General features: G+C 41.1%; 1 protein-coding gene across 1 annotated transcript in view; it reads right to left on the bottom strand.

Annotated features, from left to right (window-relative positions):
• The window catches only part of CSMD1 (CUB and Sushi multiple domains 1), a 2,021,046-nt gene that overhangs the window by 570,954 nt on the left and 1,430,613 nt on the right, over positions 1–19,479 (bottom strand). The window contains exons 9-10 of the mRNA XM_045997494.1: positions 16,655–16,779; positions 5,086–5,207 (exon numbers count right to left, since the gene is read on the bottom strand). Coding sequence (XP_045853450.1) covers positions 5,086–5,207; positions 16,655–16,779 — 247 coding nt within the window. The remainder of the gene's footprint in view (positions 1–5,085; positions 5,208–16,654; positions 16,780–19,479) is intronic.

The following is a 19,479-nucleotide window of genomic DNA, read 5'->3' as shown; positions in this document are numbered from 1 at the left end:
CAAGCACTAATGGGCATGTGGTGTGCCAGGAAGGAAGCTGGCATGCCACCGGGCTTTCTGCAGAGGTGTTCAGTGACCCAGAAGACAAGGATGGGGCCATTACACAGAGCACATCATGACTGGATGGGAAACAGGTCTGTGACAGAAAGGATGGAGATACTCAGGACAGTATCACCGCCAATAATCGTGTCTCTAGATGTCTCTCCACCAATCTGGGACTCCCTAATGGGTAAATATCACCTACTGAATTTATTCAAATTCCATTTCAAAACCATAAACTATTGCACGTAATATTTAGTTTTCCCTTAACTTTAAAATGATCTGAATGCAAATGAATGACTTTAAACCTGTATGAATTTGTTATTTCAAATTATGTGAAAAATCTCCCAAGGAATAAAAGTTCATTCTCCTTCCCCAAAAAGGGATCTGATAGACAGTTGTATTTTCTTACAAGCAATAAATTTAAAGCAACTTTTAAAAAATGTTTTTAGATAGTAAGATTTGTTCATTGAGTAAAAGGTGTAAATGTGTAATTGTTGTAACTAGTTACCAATTCCCTAAATACCTCTCAAATTCATCTTCTCTTCTCTAATCCTGACACCACTGTCCTGACGTAGCCTCATATAATCTTTCATAATTATAACAAAGTCCTGCTGTTTCCTGCTTCCATTCACTTGTCCTTCAAATCTGTCCACCTGACTCTTGGCATAGAGATGTCTCCAAGACATACACACGGCCATGCCATTTTATCACAGTCCTTACCATGTTTCCTGACCCCCAGTCATTACCATGACATGTAAACCCTTTACCTATCTTTCAGGATCTGAATCATGTCTTTTTAAATGTAGTCATTAATAAATGTAATGAAGAAAAGGAGAAGGAGGACGAGGAGGAAGGTAGAGGGGAGGAAGAGGGGAGGAGGAGGACAGGGAGGAAGAAGAGGAGGGGGAGGGGAGGGAGGGACTGAGCATTGGCCAGAAGATGTTCTAGGTGCTTCGTGCTGACACCCTATTCTTCACAAGGGCCTTCCCCAGGATCTAACCATGCTGGCACCTGGATTGCCGACTTGCACCCTCTGTAACAGTGAAAAATAAATTTCTTTGTTTAAAAGGTACCCATTTGTGGTATTTTGCTATAGCAGCCTGAACAGACAAAATTCAAATGCTTTAAATCTTTGAAATTCTCAGAGTTTGACATCAACAAAAATACTCTCTAAGAAGCTCAAACTAAAATTAGGTACTGAAATTATGTCACCACAGAATGCATTTGAAATATAAATCTATCTATGTGTATACATATGAAGATACAGACACACACTCGCATTCCATGTATGGACTCTAGGGAAAGCGGTCGGTGTTTAATCTTCCCAATGGAAACCACATGGATGAACTTTTCAGAGCATCTGCTAATAACTCCCCTAATCTGTAATGGATGAACCATATATTACCTTCTCAAGAATTTGGTTATACAAGATATTGCAAGTTCTACCTGAGAAAGCTGAGTTACTGAATGTATATATGATGAAATAATTTAACAAATATCTAATTGCGGAATTACTTTTTATTGGCCCTCTACTAGACTCGTATGACAGGAACAGTTACTACACTTGGGGGTTCAGAAATCTGCTTCTCCACTAAATTGTGTCTTCTTGAGGATTTTTTTTTTTTGAGATCTATTTATTTGTATGACAGAGAGAGAGAGAGCAAGTGACTGTGAGCAGGGAGAGGGACAGAGGGGGAAGGAGAGAGAATCTTAAGCAGACTCCATGCCCAGCCCTGAGCCAGATGTAGGGCTTGACCCCAGGACACTGCAATCAGGACCTGAGCTGAAACGGATGCTCAACCCAATGCAACACCAAGACTCCCTGAGGAAATGTTTTTTAACTTTCTACCTAGAACATACTGCATAGCAGTTTCTCCTAATATATATCTATATATTGTACACACACACACACACAGGATATATATGTTTAACAATTATTAGTTACAATTAATATTTAATATATGATCTGTTAGAGAATGTATTATATTAATATATAGTATATATTCAATAATAATGCAGAATATATTGATATAATTAAGAGCAATTATATATATGTATGTGTGTGTGTGTGTGTGTATGTATGTATATATGAATAGATTACTAGTATTCTTTTTAAGTTGACATTCCACAATATGACAAATTGTGATGTTCACGACCCAGCTTTCTTTGGTCATTATCCTGTACAAGCGAGTTTATATTAATGCTTCGTACACATGGACACAGTCACTTGACTGTGTAAAAGTCAAAGCAAAAATGAGACCAGGAGAGTCTATAATCATTGAGAGAATTAAGGTTTCAGTCAAAGATGAGCTTACTAAGTAAACTCCAACTGACCCCGGCAATTGATTTCAGTTTTCTATCCTATTTTATTTCTTAAAAGTTGGCAAATCAAGTCAAACATACAGATTGAGGTAGATCAGCCCTCCTTATCTAGAACTCTGTCTTCATGCTTCTAGCAAAAGTCATTGTCTGGACGCCTTTACATAACTGTCCTTCTCTCTTATACTCAATATGTAATATACCTTCATCACCATGTGCTTAGTCGGGAAACCCCCTTATTTGGAATGTCTCCCAAGGAATCAAATTAAGCCTAATTATACTTAATGGCAATGACTGCTTCTTAATTTGGATGGTAATTCTGCTTAATTGAGATGCCTTCAGGTGTCTAAGTGGTGTTCTAGTAAAGAGTACTGGTGTGCATGAGAGCATCAACCTGCAATGTGTCGTTTCTTCTCTGAACGTTTCACCAAAATAAAGGGGAAAAGGCAAAGAATTTAAGGAAGCAATGTAACACAAGATTCCCAAAATTTAACGTGTTCATTGTTGAGTGTTCAGAATCAACAAAATCTATATGAAATCATGAGAAATATCCATGTAAATGTATGCAAAGATGAGAGAGAAATGTGAAACTCCTAAAATGAGAAAAATGTATTAATCCAAATGGCATACGTTCATTATTTTACTGATTTTTTTAGAGTTGGGCCAAGTTGAAAAATCAACTTCAAAATGTCAAAGAACACACTTCATGCATTTTAACAATTTTTTAGGCTATGGGAGTCTCCTAAAACAGGAAACTAATGGGATCTAAAGCACAGCATAAACAAAAGATGAATCGGATGATAACCAAAGCCTCTTCGACATTTTGCTTGTGTGCATGGGGTAGGCACACTCATTACCACAACCGTCAGCCCCGCCTTCTGGCTTCCAGAGAGTTCTTTCCTCAGCTCCCCGGGAGCTGAAGCATGTACGTTTGGTTCAGTGGGACTTGGAGAGAAGTATGCTAGGACATTCTAGAAAACTGCTTCCATTTTTGAGAAAGACAAGCCTCATTTCTTCATTGACCATGATTATGTCACAGCCATCTTGTGACCTGGGGGGTGGGCACTGTTACCCCCTGGATACGGAGGAGGAAAGAATGGGAAACACCGGCATCCTCAACGTTTCTGAGCTCCTAAATTAAACCTGGAATCTCGCTGGCTCTGCCCTTTTCTTAGGCGAAATAATGTTTCCTAAAAACTTCTAATACCTATAGCCAAAAACATCGTATTGAGACACTGAATAACCTACGATTTCATTTCCATACGGCAGCCCTCACGGTGATGACGGAACACGGAGGTGCAGAAACAAGTGACTCTCGGCACAGAGAGAAGAGCGCCCGAAGGGCCATCATGGGGCAGTGAAGAGACACCCAGGTCCTCATCTCCGCAGGAGCAAAACAGCTGTGAAATCTTAAACGAGTACTTTACATCCTGGGATCTCAGTCTCGTGCTTGTCAGGTAAAGGGTGTTTAGACAATAGGAAGCTTCCTTTTAGATGGGGATTTCAATTATTCTGGTATGTATGGGGAGGATAGAAACTCAGGTATATAGGTATATATGTAGGATGAAAGTATTCATGATTACTCATCTGTGATCTGGATTTAAATGAATTCTAAAAGTACTGGAAGGGTTTTAATCAAGTTTCCTGACGATTTAGCTTGGAGTCACTACCTGTCCTATCAGAACACCATGGGTTCACTGTTTCTTCCATACAAAGGCCTTCAGTATTTTGAAGTTCTGTACCTGACACATAGAATTGCAAAAATCCCTACCATTCTTCACAGTGGAAGCCCACTCCACCCTCCAACTGACACAGGGAGGAAAACACGCCATCCACATGACTCTCTTTGACTCTGCTTGGCTTCTCTGCATGACACCATGCACATCCCAGATCTCAGCAGCGCACAACACACTTCTGAATTCCAAATTTACATCTACCCGTTATGTCCACTTGAATGAATAGACAGCAGGCTCCTCACTCTCATTATGCCCAAAACCAAACTCATTATGTCTTCCCATAAAAAAACAAAACAAAAACAAAAAACAAAAAACCCTGGTTCCTGAAGACCCTTCCCTGCTTTAGAGTAGGGAGAACCTATACTACTCCAGACAGGAACAATCTGGATACTAAAGGAAGGTCATTATTAACAAGGGTGCTGGGACCACAGATGATGCAGAGCATTGCTCATTCAAGTAAGGACTTCACCACCACCCCCAAACCCGTTCTTGATTCTCCCCTGAGTCCATTTCCTTCACAGTCACCGTACCGTACCCTCAAGACTTCCAAAAGAACAGATCTTACAAGTTCTTACCATAATAAAAAAAACTATAATTAAGTGAGATAATATCTGTTAACTGTTTTGCTACATATATGTGTGTGTGTGTGTGTGTGTATACATGCACATATATATATAATCACATTATACACCCTACAGTAAAACAATATTATGTCAATTGTATCTCAGCAAAGCTGGGGGAGGGGGAGAGCACAGAACCTCTAGATCAGTGGGAGGCAACCAAATGAAGAACACTCACTTTGTATCTAATCCTGGACGGGCTTTCTGATAAATGTGGATCTATCTACACAAATGCAGCGTGAGCTTTTCCCTTCAAACAGCGAACAGTGAGGGTGCACGACGTCTGTGCGGCTGGGAGTCGTAAACAGCCGTCTGAGCTGGAGTATTGATGGCATCGGCTTCACAGAGGTGGAAGCCGAGAGCCTTACCTTATCTGGGTCTGTCGTGGTGATGACCCACACACAGTGAGCATTGTCCTCATACTGCACCGGGTAGTTAGGGGAGGTAATGACGCCACTGGGTCCACGCAGATTGGAGCCGCATGTTCTAGCTAGAAACACACAGAGATGGTATTATTTTCTGCATCATTTTATCAGTGTGGTGAAGACATAACAGAACATGGAATGTCAAATTAGCTAATCACTAATTATGATAAAAAATGGGTCATGAACTCAAGTTGGTGAGGGAAGTTTGTTCAGCCATCAGGACCCTTGTTTGGTACCTGCAACGTGAAACGGAACCCATGGCATTACCATTCACAGAATGACCATGTTCCTGATACTACCACGGACAGTGTCCAGTCAAACGGGTCCATCTCCATCCCACTCTGACTCAAAGAGAGTCTGCACGTACATGTGGCTGGACATGGGTGCCGTGGAGGGGAAGCAAGTGCAGGGGGGTTCCGGATACCCCCACTACACCCTCTGCTGTAGGACAACTTTGTCTTCTGCACTAAAAATGAGGATGGTGGGACAGATCATCTCCAAAGTCTCTTTCAAGCTTTAGATTCTATTCTGCAATCAACTATGCAAATTTCTTTATAGCACAATGCAAACAGGAACTTCAAATAGAGTCGACAAATTAGAGAAAGAAAATAGACATAAAGACTCTGAAAGGAAAAGAGAAAAAAAAAAAGGATCTTAAATTGAGAGACCAAGCAAATTATGGAAATGACATAACCCACAAATATGACTGTTTTTTACTATAAAACAAGGAATTCAACTGACCTCCATTTTAAGAAAGGTTTGTTTTTGGTTTTGTTTTGTTTTTTTCCAAATCAATAGATAATTTTTAGAAATCAAGTGTCAGCTTGCAATGCAACCCAGGCTTCACATTAATAACTTAAAGAGGGTTGGAGAAAAGAGCAGGAGAAACTAATTTCACAAGAAAGAACTAATGTACGGGAAGCTCGAGCTCATTTTCCTTAGACTTCATATCACACAAACTGATGAAGCTGTCACCCAATAAAAGATTAATCCTAGTCAGGACCCATCTTGCCTTTGTTCTTCTTCTTGGCGGAGCACCCACTCCAGGTCAAGGATTGTTCTGGGAGATTCAGTCACAAAATTGAGAGACAGGATTCTGACTTCCAAGGGCCATCTTATTGCTCAAGTGTCAGGAGAAACCATTTAATTGAGCTTTTCTTAATTGCCCCCAGGAATATACACATCTTATTCTAGGTATCAACGTGATAGTGAGACAAATCATACCTGTTCCTGATCATAGTTCTTCCTTGTAATGATTAACTTACAGAGCTATCTTTCCTACAAGGTTGTGAATTTCTTGACCTTGAGAACACATCTTTTCTTTATCCTCAGCACTATGTCCATAATTGCAGACATAAAAATGTGAGAGTAGACACATTTTCAGTGGTTCAATACTTTGAAAATAATTAGCTAAAAATTAATCTGCTATACATTGAATAACAAAAACAGGGGGTAATCAGCATTTAAAATACTGGCATTTACTCTGCAAATGGATAAGATTTCTTAGATGAAGATGCATAAAAGATGGTCTGTTTTTCAAAATTCTGGTGTGTCCTGGCTCAAAAGGTCCTCCAATTGAGAGCTAACTGCCCGCATACGATTCCACCTCGGCACTCAAGGACTCTAGTTTTAGGAACATGTTCTCAGAAAAGATTGTGAGCTTCAGATGGGAAAGTTTCCTAAAGTACCTTATTAACAGCACTCATGAGGAGACCTTAGAAGAAAAGTTATCATCAATAAATGTGGAGTTGCAGTATCTGTATCTAACATGCTCATTCCTGGCTCAATTTCACACCGAAAGGCTGATGGAAGCATAATGTTCTGTTACTTGATATTTTTGACTTAATTTTGAATTAATAGTATCAAGATGCCATTCTAAGGATTTCAGACTTCAAAACAACACTTCCGAAGAGGGAGTGTGTGAGTGCAGTGGGGGGCTAATTTGTCATATTCCCACTAACAACTTGTGCCCATCCAGCCATTAGCCCCAGCTGTCATTCTGCTAGAAAGTTCACCAAACCTGACATTCCTTCAACGACCTTGCGTCCCACTTGTCTTCTTTGAAGCTTGACCCTTAGCTTGACTTATTCAAATTGCCTACCAGCTTTCCATGAAATTCATCTTACTATTGCTTGGGGAAATACGATTTCTAGTGATCATATATTTCAGTGAGATAACCATTAGTAAAATATTTATAGGAAAGCAGCACGTTTCCCAGAGTTTCATGCAGACTGAGAACTGTGTTTCACATAGAACAAGGGATGAATCCAGTCGCCTCAGAGACATGTTTCACCAGAAATTGTCAGATTAATTCATAAAGTAATTTTTCTTTTTCTTTTTTGTCTTAGAAACATATCTCCATTTTCAATGCATTTTTCTAATCCATTAAATTTAAGTATTTTTTATCCCGTACTTTTAATCAAGCCATCAAAATAATCAGCAAAAATGAGATACGTGGCATATTCTGTTTCAATAATTAGAACAATTCCTAGTATTTGATCATTTTCCCCATAAATACTTGTTGTCGTTTTTAAATAGTATAATGACTCTAAATATGATCTAACTATACTTATTTAATTCTAATCCTCTGTTTTAGGAAACTGTTAGAACTTTAGCTAGTATCAAAGATACTTCTAAGTTGTTCTTTCTAAGTCTTCTCCATCTTCATCATCTGCTTCTTCCCCAAATGATGAAACTGCCATCACCACACCAATTACTAATGACTCATTCGGTGCCGCTTTCCATATCAAGGCCCTCCTGCCAATCACAGATAACCTTCAGACTTTCCACTGGCAACCACTCACAGTCCAACTATACACGTGCAGAGTCCTTACTGAATAGTAATGATGCATTTTGAATTATCATGACTCTCTGGATCATTATCCAGGGACACACAGTGGTTGTCATGCAGACCGGGCATTATCTTTTGCATCTCCTGGAGTTGTCTGTTCCCTGGAGTTTTCCTTCTATCCTGGGGTTCTGTGGCAGGTTATATGAAACGGCCAGCTCCCTGAATGTTAGGGCCAAGAAAGCCACACCGTTTGCTGTGTCACACCCCAAACTTCTTCCTCATCCGTGTCAAGCACTGGAAGGCTAAGGTCCTTCAGATTTTGTGTATATCATATGTCTTTTAAAACTGAATCTTTGTGCAGAGTAAGAAGAGCCAGAGAAGAGCACCCCCGAGGGGAGAGAGGAACGAGGACCAAGGGCTCCACTGGCACGTGTCCCACAGGCAAGCGGCTCACCCTCCAGAGCTACGGTGATGTTCAGTGTGTGTTTCTGCACCCCGACCTCTCCCCAAGGTCATGTTCCGTGAGATGATGAGGGAGGGGCCAGCGTGCAAGGCAGGAAGGAAGAAGGGAGCTGCGCGGATCGGCCCAGCATGCAGAACCGTCTGCAGGAGGATGACTGGTTCCAGTTAATCTGCAAACCACATCTGAGCTGCTTTGCCAGTGGTTTTCCTGCTGTCCTTGACAAGGAACTCGACCAGTGTTGTGGACATTCAAAAAGCCATGCTGTTATCTGATTCGGATGGCTAGAACCCTGAAGGTGTGTCGCCTGGCCGGTCTCCTTCCACTCCTGGACTCTTAGCTGACTCCTCAGCGCACGCTGGGCATGGATCCTGTAGCTTTACAGACAAGTACAAACCCGTTAGCTTAGCAAAGCTGTCGGGATGACCACAGAGCAACTGCACCGTGTCCTTGGAGGAGGGGGGCCTTCCTCCCCAGCACTGGCTTCTGTGCCAAACAGGCGTTCAGTGGTCCCCAGAGTATTTCATTGGTCAACATACTTAACTAATGATAATACTGAAATATCAAACAAGATTTTATAGAAAGATTTAAAAATATTCCCTTAGTTGAAATGGATATGTATATGTTTATACATATTATAGTTGAATACCACTTTCTACTGACGTGAAGTCTCTCCCTTATCAAGATTTCCTGGAAATGCAATGTCTAATATAAAGTAATACACAGTTAAATGCTTAATAATGCTTAATTAATGGCCTTGGGTAATCGCTGTGACCTAATGGACAGCTAATATTACTCAGCGGCTGTGTTCTAAACTTGTAAGCTCAAAGTTTATTTATATGTCTTATGGTTTTAAAATTAAATGAGAATTCACAAAATGATAGTGGAAAGTACATCAAGAGAGAAAGTGGACAGGGAGAAAAAGGCTGATTTTGAATGTAAATATATGCAATTTTTCTATTTATCAATGAATATTTATTAAGTACAAACCATATTTGTTTCACATAATTTATCTTATGTAATATGAAGTAATAATTTGTCTACTTATGTAAATTCAGTTCCAGGAATCAGTACTGTTCTATAGTAACCATTTAATTAATCAAGTTAATTGGAGGGGAATATTCTAATCAACTAAATTTAAATTAAGAGGTTACCTAGACTCACATCTGAAGTATGTTTCAAGCACATTAATAATATATTTGATACTCTGTTTCCTGTTTATTTTTAGGAGAAAGCATTGTTTCCAACAACAGCTTTTATGGTTACTTCCAGATTGTCCACCACAGCAGAGAACGCATGTCCGAGAGGTTAGGAGTTGCTTTTCCTCATCACAGCTTAGTTTCAAGCCTGATGTATGCAGTTCCTAGACATCTAATATTAACTTATTTCATATTACACCCCTCAGTCTATTCAATGAGTATAATAAAAGTAACTTCATCTGCGAGTGCTGTCAGGACTGAAAGGAGGAGATCAAGGAAGGCACTCAGCGCATGGTCCAGGACATCACAGGCTCTGTATTGCAGAAACACGTGTGACACTCTTATTGTGAGTATGGCGCGGTATCAGGCATGTGCAATACAGCAGAGAGAGAACAAAACCGCGACCCTTGCCTTCCTTGGACAGTTCAATGCACAGACACGCATTAGATGTAATCTAACGTGGAAATAGCAGCTTTCTAGGAAGGTCTGAGTAAGGGTTGGCGGAGTATCTGGAAAGGGCTTACTCGGGAAGATGGCGGCCGTGGAAGGATTTTGGAAGAGATGATGTTTGGAAAAAGCTGCAAGAGGACAGCCATGTGGACACCTGGGGAAAGTGTCCCAGGTAGAAGGACAACACATGAGAGGAGGCTAAGTCAGAAACTTCCCAATTATGTTCTAGGAATGAAATCAGCATCAAATTAATATTAGTGTTCAAGTCATTTTATGTCAATGGAATTTGAGAGTGCTATAAAAATACACAGCTTTATTATTTCCAGTAACCTAATAAAAATATATTTTTTACCCAAGTGGACTTTAACTGAAAAGTATAAAACCTTGGGAGTCTAGAAGCAACAAGAGAAATTTTCCCCAGTACACTGGAATTATAATAAAAGTTAGAAGTCTGTATGTCTTTTTAAATCTCTGAGGTCATAGCTATCTGTTGAAATAATCAGTATAAAAAGTATCATCTTAAAATTAAATCTGACATAATGAAGAGTACTCATTCAGGTATAAGTGGCCTTTTGACTACTATTTACAAGTCATTTCTGTGTGGACAGAGAATATGGGTAGGAAACAAACTATAGATGTTCTTGGTAAATGACAACTTAGTAAGTTGAAGGTCATTCTTAGCTAGCCTAACCTGGAGTCCCAAAGCAACAGCTTTATTCTATGATCCCCTGTGGCTCTAATTGGCTTCCATGTAACCACAGTTACAACCGCAAATAATGCTTCACTTTTCTTAAGTGCTCTTTCAATTGGTGAGCAACTAAAAATATTAATTCCACAGATCAGAGTGCATGAGTCTTAAAGGAAGTTCTCTCTACTAAGCTCCTGTAAATAATGATGGAATGAAATGGCAAGCTGAAACACTTTACTTAAAAAAAAAATAAATCTATGTCCTCTTCCTTTGTTTGCTTATTTTAAAAGTCTACTGGCAAAGATATTTTATGTATGTTTACACAGTGCACAGTACTTTATCCTGTGAAAAATCATAATAGTCTTCATATCTCTAAATGAAGCAAGCACAATTTCAAACCAAATCTCCTGTATAATTACCAAGCTATGACAACCATTCATCTATTTGGTAACAGGAGGAAAAGGTAATCCCCCCCCATCCTCAAGGCTAATTAGCTAATGTAAGCATTGGCTAAGGACACCAGTGTCCAGATGTGAAAGATCACTTCTGACTCACGACAATTCGTCAAATGCTTCCATCAGATATTCCTTCTCTAGAGAAGGCACAGTAATTACTTAAGAGTTAGAGACTCTTCATGAAGATAGGAACCTTGAGAACCAGTCCTTAATTCATCCATCTGAAATCTCAGACAGGTGCAAAGCTCAGACCAGGGGCATTTTACTGCATTTGAGAGATGGTTGAATTTAGAACATGTTGGCTGAGATGATCAACATGAGGGCTCCTTTATTTTTTTAATTTATTTAAATTCAATCAGCCATGGTATAGTACATCATTGGCTTTTGATATAATGTTCAATGATTCATCAGTTCTATTTAACACCCACTGCTCATCACATCATGTGCCCTCCTTAAAGGCTTCTTTAGAGGCTCAGAACAAATCAAGAAAACCCAAACCATGAGGTTTTCTTCTTACTTATGGTGAGAGGAAAGACTGGAAAATGAACTCAGAGAATCACACTTGTCGTTTGGGATCTATAGAAGCTAAGAAAGATTTCCTGCAGCCTCTTTTGGGTAGTATTTGAAAAATCACTACATTTCATGGTAGCCATCTCCCCCTACATTTTAGATACCGCAAGCTACCTTTACACAGAAATAGTTGTAAAATCTGCCCTAATTATTTTTTTAATGTCCACTTAAAAACTGCCCCCCCACTCTTCTATAATTGATAAGCCCATCATTAGAAGCAAGTAGATCCACTATTTAATGAAGGGAATAATGACAGACTCAGAGTTCCTAAATACTACCCACATGAAAAACTTACTAATTTTAATAGAAGAAAGTATACTCTCCAGTGAGGGACGCCATCCAGCAACACAGCATGGCTCACTGCCCTCCTTTCTTCTCTTCATATCCATAAGGGTGTTACTGCTTTCCCATGGGCCAAGCTAAGTATCTAGGGTTGTAATGTCCATAGTGGGCACTGGCCAGAGTGACTATTGAACACGGGAGACATGGCTAGTCTGAGCCGAGATGTGCTCTAAGTTTAAAATGCACCTGGATTTCCAAGTCATAGCATGAAAATAAAAGAAAAAAGATTAAATTTTTTTTCTTATAATCTTTATATTGATGATAAGTTAAAAGGATAATATCTGTGGGATAGTGTGTGAAATAAAATGGTAAGAAAATTAATTTCACCTGTTTCACATTTGCTTTTTACTGGCTTTTAATCTGCTAGTAGACATTTTAAAGATAGTTTTAATTACATATATGGCTTGTATTTTATTTCTAGTGGAGGGCAGAAATCTAGATGTTCCTCAAAACAATCCTCTAAAGGACCAGCCCACAGATGCACTGATGCATTTGGCCACTCAGCCGCAGGAGTAATTGGTCCTGTCATGTTACATGGTGATTACCTAATGTTGTATGAGACTCTGCTTTCCTGCCTAGATGGATGTGTGTTCCTGCTGGCCTTGAACAAGAAGGCTGACCTCTTGTTAGAGAACCATGTGGATAGGAGGGGAGTGCAGGTGGAGAAGGGGAATGCCCAGGTTTCCTACTTAACCATGATGCTCACAGATAAGCCTCTCCAGTCCAGAAACTGGGGTACTCCTGTCTACATCATTCCAGCTTCTTAAATCCATATTGTTTAAACTCAGCACTGATACAAAAATGCCAACACATGTGAAAGAAGGCTGAGTGATCACAGGTACCCTCTCATTCATAGAAAGTACAGGTGAGGGGCACCTGGGTGGCTCAGTGGGTTAAAGCCTCTGCCTTCGGCTCAGGTCATGATCCCAGGGTCCTGGGATCAAGCCCCGTATGGGGCTCTCTGCTCAGCAGGGAACCTGCTTCCCTTCCTCTCTCTCTGCCTGCCTCTCTGCCTACTTGTGATCTCTGTCTGTCAAATAAATTTAAAAAAAAAAATCTTTAAAAAAAATAAATAAAGAAAGTACAGGTGATATAGGGAAGAAACAGCAACAACCACTGCCCAATAAAACAGAAACAGAAACAGAACCATTGTCGTGACGTCTGTCCAGTGATTCATCCCACCTCTCCTTCTTATGGAAGTATACCCCCCTGGCAGCAACTGCTATTTCACTTCATGTCTACGTCCCCTCTCTTCCATGGAAATATACTTGCTTGCTCTATATTTGACTGCCCAGACTCAAAATTATATTCCAAAGCCCCACAACAAGGTCGGAGTACTTGGCCAGTGGTACTGAGCAGAAATACCTCTGATGTTTCTTGCTGGGCCTCGCCCTGCTTCCTCTAACCCCCCTGTGTCCTGTTACCTGGGGTTTGGACAGCATATTGGACCATGAGCAGGAGGGCCTGGACACACGCTGACAAGGTGGGTGTTGAGGAAATTTTCATCTCTAAGACAGAGTTGCCATTCTAGTCCTGTACTGCCTGACTCCTACCTTCCTTATGAGAGAGAAACCATTTCCGTTTGGTGGAAGCTCCTCGTGGGTTTGGATTTTTGTCACCTAGTCTTCATCACCTAATTCTAGGTAGTGTATCTCAAATTCTCCTTCTTAGAAGGCTTTACGCCTTTCAATTTAAATTTGTTGGTTGTTTAATGTTTTACTACTCCAAATATACTAAAATATAATTTCCTTAAAAAGTTAAGTTTAAAAACTACTGTTTGTTATTGTTCCCTAGACACAATCAGTTCTGGTTAAGGTATACGGATTGGATATATACATCCTTCGTGGAAAGGTCTTCTTAAGGCTTACTTGCAGCTACCAGAGCTCATGACTTCAGAAAGTTAAAAAGTAATTGGATGAGAACTAAATGGAACAAGGACTATGGGATTACTCCATGAAATTGAAAGTGTATCTAGTTCAAGCAAAACCACAGGGTCAGGGGCACCTGGGTGGCTCAGTGGGTTAAAGCCTCTGCCTTCGGCCCAGGTCATGGTCTCAGGGTTCTGGGATCAAGCCCCGCAGCGGGCTCTCTGCTCAGCGGGGAGCCTGCTTCCTCCTCTCTCTCTGCCTGCCTCTCTGCCTACTTGTGATCTCTGTATATCAAATAAATAGATGAATAAAATCTTTAAAAACAAAACAAAAAACCACGGCGTCACCAGCTGGGAGGAGAAAAGAGGGGATGATGGAGGATGGAGGTGAATGCTATTTGCTTCTGGGTGAGGGAGCTGGGCGTCTGAGAGTGGCGGGTCTCTCACAGAAAACAAGCCCAGCGAGCCACACAACAAAGATGCTGCGGGAGAGCCTTTCTTTTCTAAAATATCATTGGTAGGACATGAGAATCTGTGAGAACAGGAAGCTAAAATCTTCGCTGTGCAATTATCCCACAGTGATGTGTTTGGAGGTGGAGAATGAAGAAGGATGCCCCTCCCCGCCGCAGCCTGGGTGGGGGGCCCTATCTTCTAAGAGGTGAGAGCCTCTGGGGGTTTGGTGTTTGATATCACGTCAGGTTGTAAGTGGGGACCAAGATCCCAACAGAGTGTTTTGAGCTTCATATGAGATGATGAGATTCAGGAAATTAAAAAAAAATAAAAGTTATAAATTAAGAAATAAGATAAGGGGCGCCTGGGTGGCTCAGTGGGTTAAAGCCTCTGCCTTCGGCCCAGGTCATGGTCTCAGGGTCCTGGGATCGAGCCCCGCATCGGGCTCTCTGCTCAGCAGGGAGCCTGCTTCCCTTCCTCTCTCTGTCTGCCTGCCTCTCTGCCTACTTGTGATCTCTGTCAAATAAATAAATAAACAAACAAACAAAAAAGAAATAACATAAGAACCCAATAATATCCTACACACATATTTCCTTTATGTGACTCCAAAATATCATTTTAAAATGAATGCACATTTCCTAACTTTGTATAGTTTGGGTTTTTTAAATAATGACATATGATTTTGTATAGAGGAGTAAGGAAAACATTGAAGAATATAAACATTTTTCCCCTCGAGGGGAAGAAATAATACCAGTGAATTAGCCCTCATTTATTTCTGGGAGCATTATGCATTACCATCACTTGGTAGGAATATGGTTTTTGCAGTAGTTCCTTTGGAAGCCAGGTACTGTCACATTAGTATTAGACAAAGTAGTCTAATGACAAAGAGCAGAAGGACACAGAATTCATGTTTCCTGACCAGAGGATGGTGCATCTCCAAGAAGCAGAGGAAGGAGCCTCCTTCAGCCAGAACTCAGACACAGTCTGACCTCAGGGTGCATGAGGAGGTCAGAAGGTGCATTTCCCACAGGTTATAAACCCTCAAGTGGTTATAGCTAAGGAGAACAAGAGAGCAAATCCTGCAACATATTCTTTCTTAGATAAAGCTAGCACTGTATTTGATTTCACAAGATGCATCTGATTTTTTAAAATTTATAAAATGGAATCTTTTCACTTTAAAAAGGCTACAAGGAGGCATAAGATATTCTTATATATGAAACTTTACTTTTCATTCCTTGGTTGACTTCATGCTTTTTCCCTCCTTCCTTTAAAAGTACCACTTTACATAAATTACCTTATGGCCAAAATGCAAAAACCAAAACCAAAATCAAACCCTTGTTTTCCTTTGGATATTTAGTAATTTTCAATATTAAAACAGCCAAAACGGTTTTCTGCAGGTTTGACTGTAGTTTGTCTAATTCTGGTAGGACCATTCCTATACTTCCTAGAAGTGACCAATCAACGTTTGACATTGTGAAGAGGATGATGAAGCATCTTCGGCTCTGCTACATCAGAGATGAGTTTAAGATAATTTATCCGTGAAATATTAACTCAGGATAGTGCTAACAACTGCCTTTACCACTGGTACCATCAAAACCCAAGAATTGGGTGCCTGGGTGGCTCAGTGGGTTAAGCCGCTGCCTTCGGCTCAGGTCATGATCTCAGGGTCCTGGGATCGAGTCCCGCATCAGGCTCTCTGCTCAGCAGCAAGCCTGCTTTCCTCTCTCTCTGCCTGCCTCTCTGTCTACTTGTGCTCTCTCTCTGTCAAATAAATAAATAAAATCTTTAAAAAAAAAAAACAAAACCCAAGAATTAACCTCACTGCCCTTGAAAGGTGAGCATTTTTAGATCTGCAGAGGCGTGCATAAAACTTGCCAAAGGATCTGGTTACATAACCTATTTTCATAATATGCAAACGCCGTGTGTATATATAGACGAGTACCAAGTTATACTAAGTCTGTGTGCATGCGTCTGAATGATTAGATTTGCTCCCATAGTTCCTGAAATTTCAAAACCACTAATATCCTTGGAAATGCTTGCTGGCTAACCAATTTCAAAGAAATACATCTTCTCTACCTTCATCACTAGGAAAACATGCATCATTTTCTGCTTTGTTCTGTTTTGTCTGTACGCCACGTAAATGATACTGCTCTGCCCTTCAGTCTCCCGTGCATTCACAGAACGTGCCAACTGGGATGGAAGACAGAACCAGGGTGAGGACATCAGTGCATGCACCTTACCGCGGCAAATGGGCCGATGGTCGCTCCACGCAGCCAGTGTCTCTGTGACTCTCTGACAGGTTATGCTCTTGGATCCCTGGAGCACATAATTGTCCTCACAGGAGAACTGTACATTTGCACCAACCCTAAGCAATTAAACAAAACAAAACAACCCAAATTATTCTTGGAAGCCTTCTTAAAAAAAAAAAAAAATCAGCACAGTGCTGTGAGTGTCTTACGCCATCCAATCAATATCACACTAAAAGCAATGCATTAGAGATTTTTCTTAGATAGAACCACGTAATTTAGCAAGAGATATAATCTCAAGACCTGGGTTCCAATTTCTGTTGTGCCGACTTCAGAGCTAAATAAATGTATGAACCTTCATTTTTTAGATGAAATAATAGACGAAACAGACGAAATAACAAAAGTGACCGGACTTCATGGGTGTAGAGAAACAGTTGCATACCCTGACAATAAAACAATGTTGCAGTCCTTCTGTGTGAATAAGTGTCTACAAAAACAAGGATTGAGAAAGTCCAGGTTAGGAAAATGTCTCAGGACACAGAAAGACAAGTGCAGCAGGGCCCCACTTATGGGAAGGGCCTGAAATAGTCAACTCATAAAATCAAGGGCTGGAGGGGAGTTACTAGGAGCCCGGGGAGGGGGGGGGGGGGCAGACATGGGGTGTTACTAACCACCTGTCATAAAGTTTCATTTTACTAAGATGAATAAGCCCTAGAGACCAGATACACAACATCGAGCCTCTAAGTCAACAGTAATGAGGACTTCTAGATGACTAAGAGGATGACCTCGTGGGAAGTGCTTTATGACAACAAAATAGAGTAAAATTCTCCCAAAGAAGGGCAGGAGGGAGAAAATGTCTCAGTAAAAACAAATCTATGCTGCGAATAGGAGCCCTGCCAGGAGATCAGCTGGCCAGTTATCAAACCACTCCGAACTCCTACAGACCCAACAGGAGACGGAAGAGCAGAGCAGTGATCCTAGGAACGGAAAACCGACCACTTCCGGCAAGGCAGGACGTGCGGAGACGTGAATCCGAAGCCCCGGGAAGACAGGCCGGGGGGAGGGGGCCTCCGTCAGCCTCTCCGGGCCAGCCGGGGAGCAGCAGAGCACAAAAGCCTTGTAGAAGTCGGCTCCACGAAGGGACGTCGCTCCAGAGACGAAGCGGGGGTCCAGGCCTCGCAGGGACAGGCTGGTCTCAGGTCCCCGGGGTCACAGAAAGGCGGGGAGAACCTGAGTGCGGCAGAGCCGCCACATACTGGAGCGGGGAAGCGGGGCGAGACAGAGCTGAGGAGGTGCCGTAAACTGTCATCCGTGGCAGAGTCGGCCGATAAACTCCAAGCAGTGACCCACGAGCAGATCCCGGGAGACCCCTCCCTTCTCCTCTGGGAGGAGCGGTACAGGAACGGAGGCAGGAATCTGCTCGGTTTCACTCCAAACGGGGCCGCGCGCCAGAGACAGAAACTCTCGGTCACAGGCCGTGAGCTCGGAGCGCGGCCGGAGACCAGGGAGTCGGGAGGGATTGACGCTCATCTCCGAGGGCGCACGGAGGAGCGCCCCTTGCTCTCAGCTCCATCCGGGAGAGACCAGGCGGCCGCCATCTTCATTCCCATCCACCCCGGACTCTACGGAAAGCGCTCAGGGAACAAAAGCTCTGAGCGCGAACTGAGCAGATAATTAGCCCGGCCCCTGGCACGGGCGGTGCAATTCCGCCTCCGGCAAAGACACTGGAGAATCACGGCAACAGGCCCCTCCTGCAGGAGATGGGCAAGAACATCCAGCCAAGAAGAAGTTCACCCATCAAGAAGAACAGAGGAACCCCAGCGGGGAAAGCAACGCATAGAATTCATGGCTTTTTCCCCATGATCTTTTAGTCTTGCAAAGGTAAATTTTTTTAAATTGTATTTTCTTCTTACTCTATTTTTTTCTAATTTTTCCTTTTTTCTATCTAACCTATTTTATAATATCAATACCTTTTTAAAAATATTTTAAAATTTCCTTTCTTAAAGTCATATTCTATCCTGTAATTGTATTTAGCATTTTTTTTTATATACATACCAGTTTTTCTTCCTTTAAATTTTTGGGATACAGTTTCTTCTAACAGACCAAACATACCCTAAATTTAGCATATGGCTTTCTTCTAGTCTCCAGCCTGGTCATCTTTTCTCCTTTGTTTTTTGCTTTTTTCACCCAAATTCTTATCAATTCATTTTTTAATCTATATTTTTAATTTTCATCTTTACAGTCATATTCCATCCCTTCATCATTTTACCCTTTTGTGTGTGTGTGTGTGTGTGTGTATAAAGTTTTTATTTCTTTAAAATTTTGGGAGGCAATTTCATCTAACACACTAAAATAAACCCCAAATCAAGTATGTGCCTCTTCCCTATTCACCAGCCTAATCATATCTTTTTTTTTTTTTTTTCCTTTCTTCTCCCCCCAGTTTCAGGTCTCTTCTGATTTGGTTAGTGTATATTTTTCTGGGGTCGTTGTTATCCTTTTAGTATTTTATTCTCTCATTCATCTATTCTTATCTGGATAACATAACAATGTGGAAAAACTCACCTCAAAAAAGAACAAGAGGCAATACTGACGGCTAAGAACCTAATGAATATGGACATTAGTGAGATGTCAGAACTAGAGTTCAGAATGACAATTAAAAAGTGCCAGCAGGGCTTGAAAAAAGCATAGAAGATACTAGGGAATCCCATTCTGGAGAAATAAAATTCCTTTCTAGAGATATAAAAGAACAAAAATCTAACCAAGTTGAAATAAAAAAGCTTTTAATGAGGTGCAATCAAACATGGAGGCTCTTACTGCTA

This window comes from Meles meles, chromosome 2, assembly GCF_922984935.1.
Source record: "Meles meles chromosome 2, mMelMel3.1 paternal haplotype, whole genome shotgun sequence".
Classification (NCBI taxonomy): domain Eukaryota; kingdom Metazoa; phylum Chordata; class Mammalia; order Carnivora; family Mustelidae; genus Meles; species Meles meles.
Note: the sequence above shows the minus strand (reverse complement) of the source record. Positions and strands in the feature narration are given on the sequence as shown.